This window comes from Phyllobates terribilis, unplaced genomic scaffold, assembly GCF_046119375.1.
Source record: "Phyllobates terribilis strain yellow unplaced genomic scaffold, ASM4611937v1 Scaffold_13__5_contigs__length_258822181, whole genome shotgun sequence".
In the NCBI taxonomy this organism is placed as follows: Eukaryota; Metazoa; Chordata; class Amphibia; order Anura; family Dendrobatidae; genus Phyllobates; species Phyllobates terribilis.
In genome coordinates, this window is record NW_027362773.1 from 140,096,773 (window position 1) to 140,106,171 (window position 9,399).

Here is a 9,399-nt window from a genome sequence, read left to right on the forward strand (position 1 = left end):
GAAGCCGAAAAGCGACGATGACCCGGAAGTAAAGCCGGCGCATGTGCATTGCAGTACTTTGCGCTGCCCTCAACAGGGCAGGGCGAACTACGCCTGCGCAGGAGTGTGATTGGGAACACCACTATGGATGATGTAGAATGCGTCATCCACATGAAGCAAACAGGACGAAGGCAATTGTTACAAGACAGGAGGCACCAAAACACGACCAGCGATGCCAATCTTCTAGACCTCCCTGTATGGGGGGGATTATTTGGAATCTGCAGAGGGAATTGGGAACTTGTATACAATTTACTAGATTTCTGTAAAAAGAGTCCTTTAAGGTGGTGGTCGTAGTTTATATTGGGGAAACCTGGTGACCGGATCCCTTTTGAAGTGTAACTGCACTTACAGGTCACTTTTCAGAATAAGCGGTCGTATGCGTGTGTAGAGGAGAAATGGCTATATTTATGGCCACTTAATAACTTGTATCATGCAACAACAGCTTCAACACTTTCTCTTAGTGTATTTCTACTTGTGTCCCTCCAGCTTTTCCCCATCTCTCCTCCATAGAGTTATTCAGCAGCAAGTGTAATTTTTATTCCGCACTGCAGACAGAGTCGTAGACAGACTTGAGCAGTTTTTGAGTTCAGTGAAAGTTCAGTGCAGGAGACAAAAAGTGATTCAGAAGTGGGGTGAGAGGCATTTTCACTAATTAGATATATTAAAAAGCTTGTTATCTTTTTACTATTCATTTATGCAAAAACAAAGTGTAGTTAAATCAGCCCAGACAACCCATCTAATATGCATGAAATGTTCGGCCTGTGTTGAGTGGGAAAAAGAGGATCAGGCATATCAAATTTTAACATGTTTGATCCTTCGTTGTCAAGCGAGATAAGCCACCAGCAGAGGTGTCTGGCAGCAGATCATTTCCCTCTTTCTGTTTTGAAAAAATGCATGTTTGGACGAAACTAGGGCGAATGTATATGGTGCGCTCGTTAAGCTGACGGCTATTCCTGATGAACGCCACGTTAGTAGGTTTGCAAAAATTTACATTTTTTTTTTTTCACCTCTTGCAGGAATTTTGTGGAATTTGTCATCCAGTGACAACTTGAAATCAAGATTGGCACGTGATACTCTCGGCCCCTTAACGGACCGTGTGCTGACTCCACTGTCTGGTTCCCCAGGATCTGCTCTTATCCAACAGAATGCATCAGAATCGGAGATATTCTACAATGCCACTGGCTTCCTCAGGTAAAATGCTAATTCTGGTAGACTCTTCTAAGGCTGTGTTCACATCAGCTTCAGTGCCACCAATGCAGATTCTTTTGTATATGAAGAAACCATGTCTTTTGTATATGTCCTACGGTGGATCTGGCACTACATCGTGGGTTCCATTATAGGATGTTATCGGAGCCTTAGCCACATTTTTTTTTCTCTAGTTGTAGATTTAAGGATGATGCAAGGTTGGATAAGGTTACTGTGAGAGCTTGAATTGTTGTAAATTGTCAGTGTTCTCTGTTTCTCTCGTGTAGAAACCTGAGCTCAGCCAGCGAGGAGACGCGTCAGAAGATGCGTGACAGCTCTGGTCTGTTGGAGTCCTTGGTTGGCTACACAAACCAGGCATTACAAGCTGGAAAATCTGAAGACAAGGTGAGAAGCGGTCAGTGTAGGTTAAAGGAAATCTGTCAGCAGGTTTTTGCAATTTAATCCGAGAGCAGCATAATATAGGAGCTGAAAGCCTGACTGCAGTGATGTCACTTACTGGACTGCTTGTTGTTTCAATGAAATCGGTGTTTTACCAGCAGGAGATTCATTGCAGAACTAGTAAATCTGCTGCCAGGAAGTCCAACCACGCCACCCTACCATTTATTGGCTGCTTTCTGCAGTGTACACAGAATGCTGCCAATCAGTGTTGTGGGCGGGGTTATACAGAGCTCAGCTTTCAGAGAACTGCTAGATCTGCTGAAGAGAAAATGGGGATTTTATCAAAACTGCAGCAAGCAGCCTAGTAAGTGACACATCGCTGGAATCAGGGTCTCTGTCCCTACATTATGCTGCTCTCAGATTCCATAGCAAAAACCTTGTGATAGATTCCCTTTTAAAGTGTATGTTCACAACCTGGCACTGGGGCCAGTCGGACCTCAGAAGAAAGCTTGTCACACTGTTCAGATTGCATCTTATAGTAACTCTGCCTTCGGAGAGGCATGGCGAGTGGGTTAATAGAATAGAACTCTACTGGACATATCGGGAAACTTTTGACTCTGTTTGTAGAAACAAAAGCAATAATTGTTCATCTGTTTTTCCAGAGTGTGGAAAATGCAGTGTGTGTACTGAGGAACTTGTCTTTCCGACTTTATGATGAAATGCCACCATCTTACCTGCAAAGGCTAGAAGGTGCCCAGCGAGGAAAGACTCTAGCTGGAGACGCCATGGGCTGTTTCACCCCTCAGAGCCGCAAGCTTAAAGAGGTAATTCTCTCTTCCCTGTATATAGAGTATGGCTGTGATAATCCCAGTTTACCAGTATCCTCACTGTTTTTTGTATTTTTTTATTACTGTTCCATTGCCTAAACTTTACGCTTTTTTTTTCTGCTCTGTCCACCAGCAGCAACAACAGGGTTCAGATCTTGCAACCTTTGCCGAGATCTCTAGGGATCCAAAGGGAATGGAGCTGCTCTGGCACCCGCAGATAGTCAACCTGTACAACCGGCTACTGCAGCAGTGTGAACTGAACCGGCACACCACCGAGGCTGCCGCGGGGGCTCTGCAGAACATCACTGCCGGAGACCGCAGGGTAGGTAGCTCATATGGTTTCTTTTATTCAGGGTAAATCTAAGCTTGTTCGGGATTAGAAAAAATATGGCTGCTTGCTTCAAAAACAGTGGAGGGCATTTATCATTGCGACATTTTCATTGTTCTAATGCCTAAGTCAGATTTATCAATGTTTTATGCCATTTATTACACCCTTTTTTTGCTAACTTACAAATGATTAGAAAAGGAGGTATAGATAACTTTTTGGGGGGAATTGCAATGTATTTATAATTTTTTCTATTTTTATGTAGAAATGCAAAGTTGCGTTTATATTGCAACCATTTTTAACAAAATTTTCACATTGACTTGTGACATTTGACATTGGTCTGGGGATCTTCTCTAACATTAGGAGGTATACTTCCATGTCAGCAAGTCAAAAGTGACCAGTTTTTGCACTTTTTTTTTATTCCCACTGCTCCCCTGAGTTAAATTCAAATTGTTTTTTTTTTTTTTAATTGTCCATTCTGTTTCAGATATAGGGGCTTTTTATTTAGTGCGCCGAATATGTTAATTTTTATGGTCTTTACAAGGAGACGTTGCTCACAAGATTCTGTGGGGGCTTGTCTTTGGGCTGCTCTGCATAATCCTCCTATGAACAACGCCCCCTTGGCGAAGACCATAAAAATTAGCATATTAGGGGCATTTTTAAGTAGTGTATCTATCTCTGAATGTGTATGACAGATTTAAAAAAAAAAAAAATAGTCACTTTTTACCTAGCGACAGATCCTCTTTAAAAAATCACCCTGGTGTAATTGGCTCTAAGTTTATCATTAAGGCACAATCATTGATTAATTTTGGAGAGGCGGAGTTGAAATGAGTTCACAAAATATTTGACGCAAAATATTTGACGCCTTTTTTTTCATAAATGCATACCAGTATCTATTGGTTGTGTGTGAACTTGCACGTCCGTTGAGTTGAATGAGACAGCTGCAATACCACACACAGGCTGTGGACTCGTGGGGCACCACTTTTGGAAGTAAGTAGCAATGTTTTTTTTAATTCTAGAAAAGGCTTTTTTTTTCAGTCCAAGATTAAAGTAGTAATTTTACTAGATTCCCAAAATTAATTTTGTCACTTTTGAGATGGCAAAAGCCTAAAAATCTAATTATAGAGTATAAGCAAGGGTTTTCCGAATACTAGTTTTTGTGCAGTTTTGCCTATCGGCTCATTGGATCTGGCAATCTATGTCTGTTCTAGCTTTAAAGATAGCGACACGCATTGAAGTGCCATTATTGCGGCCATAATTCATCTATTTCAGTGAAATGGCCCTTTCTGAATCCTCCCATGTACCTGTAATTTTATAAAGACGTATTCCGGGCCAAATACTGTAAGAATTTGCCCTAAAAACGTGGCTCTTTACACCTGAAGCCTTGCTTCTAAGGAAAAATGGCTCTGTGGAAATTAAAGCCTACTCTCCATTGTGTGCTGATACAAGGAGTCTCATACAACCTCTCTGTCAAGTGAATGAGCCCTAAATAAAATGCAAGCTTGGCTGTGTCTGGCATTAGGCATAAAATGCAAGCTTGGCTGTGTCTGGCGTGGGGCATGTAGAGTCAGGGAAACTGTCTGTTGATAGTGATCTTAAGTGTTTATCCAGCTTAAGGGGAACAAGTACAAGAGATGGATCCAGTAGCATTTGTTCTTCTACTTCTTAGAAGCCATGTTTAAACCCCTCCATAGTTAAATGTGCCTTTGTATTTTCACAGTGGGCAGCTGTTCTCAGCCAGGTGGCATTGGAACAGGAACGTATTCTAAACCCAGTTTTGGATCGCTTGAGGACTGCAGATCACAGCCAACTGCGTTCTCTCACAGGTCTTATCCGGAACCTGTCTAGACACGCCAAAAACAAGGATGAGATGTGTGAGTACTCAATATATGACGCTCCCGTGACTTTTCCTCCTCTTCTATTTAGAATACTTTCCCCTAAAGGTGGATGTATAAAAAACGTTCTCGTTTCCTCTCTTTCTATTGATGCCTCAGCCACCAAGCTTGTAAGCCATCTTCTGGAGAAGCTTCCTGGTGAAAGTACCGATAAGAGTCCTCCTGCTGAGGTCATAGTGAACATAATTGCGGTTCTCAATAACTTGACTGTAGCTGGACCTCTGGCGGCCCGAGATATTGTATACTTCAATGGACTCAGCAAATTGATGTACATAAAGAGGAAACGAGATGGGTAAGTAGGAGACAATAGACGTACCCCTTATTTTGTGGTCATGTCTCTTTATAAATGTTTTATCATGATGTCCCATATATGGTGTAACTTTAGAGTAGATGATACGGATATCCACTGGGAACAGCTTCTGCAGTCATTAAGATGAATTTCCCAGCACCAAAAATCTCACGAGGTGAAGTGATTATAAAAACGAACCTAGTTGGCAACACAACAACCAATGTTCAGAGGAATTGTGGCGCCCCTGAGGGTTCAGTAGCCACAGAGGTACTGCACCTCACCCAGAGGTGTGGTGTCTCCCTTCTCTCAGGTAAGGAGGGAGTGCTGCCCGGAACCCCAACACCTGCATCCAACACTACACTGCTCCAGGCCGGCTGGAGGGGCAACATGCAGAGCGCAACTGCTGAGCCCTGTCCCTGGCTGGAGTGGGGGGAACCCAAAGGTAGGGGGAACCAGTAGTGGGTGTGGGTGGAGGAAGTTGTTAGAGGGAGCTCTTTGGTAGGAGTATAAAATAGGGAAGCCATCTTAGGGTGGTGGTTAGATAGTTGTGGTGAGCAGTTTAGAAGAACAGCTCGGGACAGTTCAGAAGAACAGTCCGGGAGCAGAGTCTCATTAGGAGATCTGCTCCACAAGCAGGGCCAAGTCAGGAGGCCCAGGAGGGGAGCAGGGAGTAGGCTACGTTCTAAGAAAGGATCCTAGGGGGTACGGCGCGTGCAGGACGGCACCCGTACGCCCCGAATCTGTCAGAAGACAGAGAGATCATAGCCCCATTCTAGTCCCCTGAGGGTCAAGCAAGTCTGTGTAACTCCGACGGACAGGAGAGACTTCAGAGTACCCGAACAGGATTTAGAGTGGGCAGCGCAGGGCAGGATGGAGAAAGACCCAGTGTGAAGATGGTCAAAATAGGAACACGAGAAAGTGGGGTTCTGCCAGGTATTCCCAAGCTGCTTGAGGAAGGATTGAACCGCTGCCCGGTGAACGCAGCGTGACGCGGGAGGCCTTAACCTGTACAGTGCACCTGTGGACTGCCTTACGAACTGTGAGTAAAATCGCGGATGACTGCACTGTACTGCCTCCGTCCATTCTTTCATCAGCGCCATTGTTCCCCCTGCACTACAACGCTCAGTGCAACCCACGCTCTCTTACTTCACTGCCCTGAGGCCTGCTCCACCTGTGGGGAGCCGTCCCATCACAAGCTGCCCTAACATCTGCCTCAGAGGACTGTTGCAGCGCTGGTGATCCTCGCCAGACACCACAGGTGGCGTCACGAACTTTCTAAAATATTCCCCCTTTTGCACTGACCGCCCTGGGTCACGGACTGGGCCAGCCACCGTGATATCCCCTGGCAACCAGAGGCCCGGCTGCCGAGTACCCCACGGCCTTGGGGGCGCGTCAGATCGACTTCATAAATAGTCTTTTTAAATACAAGATTGCACCGAAAAAGGGATATTTGCATCTGTTTTTATTACACTCCAGTATATTAGTTGTACAAGACGCAACACTTTTAGGAGGCTTTTTTTACCTTATTGGTGAAGCCTAAAATGAATTTGGGCTTGAACTGAATCCTTCATCAACTATAACGCAAACCAAAGTTTGGAAGGACTCTGGTCTGTCTGCCACATTGGTAGTCCGTTGCAGTTGGACTAGAGCCCTGTGAACCTCCTCTTACCTGCCAACATCCTTGGCAACTCTTCTGACTAATAGGCATGCAATGATGACACTGCATCAGGTGACCTAATCAGAAGAAGCCTGGAGAGTCTGGCGATGGGAAGAGGCTGATAAGGTGTCTGGTCTGGTGGCCCTGGACTTCCAATGTGGCCATGGTCCAGAATCCTCCAAATCTTTTTGCTCCGTTCTAGATTAAACTGATGCATTTCAGACTCAGACCTTCATCTCTAACTTACAGAAATAAAGAAATGGGGAATTTAAATGGCACCAATAATAAATTATCTGGCTTTCTCCATTCATCAATGTTCAGATGAAGGGATTTTAGTCTTATAGATCGTTATGGGTTTTTCATCAAGGATGTAACTAATATGGAAACTGAAGTGGACCGGTGAGGACATTGGCTCAAGATGGCAACACCGGTTTATCTTCCCCAAGTGTGCAGGCAAATCGTATGAGGCTCACAAGGGATTGGTGTGAGGATTAGCAAGTGCTTGGGCCCTTTATTCTCAAACTCTCTAGTGAGAAGACCCTAGAAAAAAAATCTGAGAATGAAAATAGAGGCCTACAGAAGCGCAGTAGGGCCTTTAAATGTATTTCTGATTCCATACAGCTCAAAGGTTGTCCATAACTCTAGTACAACTAAGTCGATGAGGCATAAAAATCTTTTTGCTAATGCGAACTGCGATGTCTATAGGTTTTTTTTTTTTTTTTTTTTTTTTTTTTTTCCTGCCTTCTTGCATAAAATCTACGGTATATAATTGTGTCAGGTTACTAACACTTCTCTCCTCTCCAGTTCAGACAGTGACAAGACTTCCAGGGCTGCTGCCAGTCTTCTTACAAATATGTGGCAGTACAGCAAGCTCCACCGTGACTTTAAAGCGGTGAGTAATGCCATTATTTTTTTGTCCTACAGGTCATGTCCCATAAACCACCACATTGGGCACATGCCAAATATGCCACCTCTCAATGTCTTGTTCTTCTTTCACAGAAGGGATACCGGAAGGAAGACTTCCTAAGCCCATGATGTGTTTTCTGCCAACTACCCAAGTGCCTACTTCGTTCTTCTGCTCAGAAGATCACTAAAAGATCATGGATTATCTGAGTACTCCCCCCTACCACGCATTCATTTTGGCACTCTAATTACACTAAAGCAGTGTTTGTGGGGGCAGTTTGTATTTAGATAGAGAAAAAAATGCATTAGTCTGCTTTTATTTTGTAAAAAAAAAAAAAAAATTAAAAAATGAAATAAATGAAAATGAATGTATGGGCTTCTATGTAAAACATAAACTTGACCTTTTTGATGAGTTTGGGTTTATATATTTAATATATGAGAACATGTACTGTTGAGCGGTAACACATACTCTCTTGCTAATGCTCAACTGTAAAGGGCCAGCTTGTCAATGTGGCGTGTCCCTATAGTCTGATACTGACCAATCAGTGTTGGGTATATAAGTATACACTACTAGACAACCTCTTTTTAATTGAAATAGGGAGGGGAGAAAAAAAAATGATACTGTAATACTAGATTGGCGCCGCTCCTCCATTGTGGCTGCAACGTTCACGTGAAGTCCCCAGCTAGATGTTGCTCCAAGCGGACTGGCAATGGGCACAGTCCAGGAGATGAGCATGAATTATATTGTATTTTTTATACTTCCCTGGGCCTATTAAGGAGTTTCCAGTAGAGGATAAACCTTTTTTAATTAATTTATTCATACATTTTTAAGGAGGAATAAAAGAAAAGTTCTAAAACCTGTTAATTTTTGAAACTAGGCATATCAATGTGGAAGAGATCAGAGAACCCCTCTAAAAAAAGCTTTTCTGCCGAAGTAAAGAAAAATACAGGAAATCGAAGATCCTTGTTACTTTTTAAGTTATATAATTTTCTATAGAAAGCTTGGTAATGACCAATCTGACCACCAGACTTGAGGAGACTAGTAAAGCTGGCTGACCACCCCCATGGAGGTCAAATTAGTCACCACCAAGCTAACCCGGAAGTGGATATATATATAAAAAAACCAAAATGTAATTTTTGAGAACTTGACCTAAATAGCTAAAGTTTTTGTTTTTTTTAATGCCCTAGTTTATAAGGAGCCATTTCTGAGTCATGTGCCTAATATCTTTTGGTCTATATTTGATAGTAAATATTATAAAACGTTCTTGTGGGTGTTGGTTGTTAATATTGTAAATTCCCAGCATGAATGTTGGTAAATGTGTATGTGGCCTGGGCAGCTGTGGGTAGATTGAGCGCCAGATTTCCTTTCCTCCCTAGGATTTTTGCAAATGAGAAAACACTGTGTAGTTTTTTTTTATTATTATTTTTAATCTCAGGGTAGCCATGTCCATGTTCTGTGCTTATGTCCTTGACTTGCTCCAATGTGTCTTATTCCTTCCTGTTTCATCCTTGTAAAATACAGCACAGTGTTCCGGTAAACAATAAACGTTTCGAATTCTATTGCTGACGTTGTTTGCTTGTGATTTGACCTTCAGGGGTTAAGTGTGGGAACTCTCCACAAAAAAAAAAAAAAAAGCCAGCCCCACATTCCTGGGTGGAGGTGGAATCTTCACAGATGCCGTTGCCTTGCTTGGGCCTGTCTTAAGACAGGATCCCCTGCAGGTGAAGACTAGATTACACATATGTGCTCCCTGCAGATATTTAATGTCTGCGATCCAAAGACAAAATTATTGATTCATATCTGCTTGCTATTCGGCTGCTCACCGGCGCTCTTGTCTCTATCAAACGTAACCCAAAAAATAGTGTAAAAAAAACCCTCA

At 43.0% G+C, this 9,399-nt stretch overlaps 1 protein-coding gene across 3 annotated transcripts in view; it reads left to right on the plus strand.

Moving 5' to 3' along the window:
- Window positions 1–9,079, plus strand: part of PKP3 (plakophilin 3) — a 77,922-nt gene extending 68,843 nt beyond the window's left edge. For 2 of the 3 annotated variants that reach the window (XM_073658728.1, XM_073658727.1), the window contains 8 exons: window positions 1,056–1,230; window positions 1,512–1,629; window positions 2,286–2,447; window positions 2,584–2,772; window positions 4,496–4,649; window positions 4,770–4,962; window positions 7,421–7,508; window positions 7,616–9,079. In XM_073658728.1, the coding sequence (XP_073514829.1) occupies window positions 1,056–1,230; window positions 1,512–1,629; window positions 2,286–2,447; window positions 2,584–2,772; window positions 4,496–4,649; window positions 4,770–4,962; window positions 7,421–7,508; window positions 7,616–7,651 (1,115 nt within the window). In that variant the 3' untranslated portion in view covers window positions 7,652–9,079. The remainder of the gene's footprint in view (window positions 1–1,055; window positions 1,231–1,511; window positions 1,630–2,285; window positions 2,448–2,583; window positions 2,773–4,495; window positions 4,650–4,769; window positions 4,963–7,420; window positions 7,509–7,615) is intronic. The other variant, XM_073658729.1, reaches the window with a different exon arrangement.
- The last annotated feature ends 320 nt before the right edge of the window (window positions 9,080–9,399 follow it).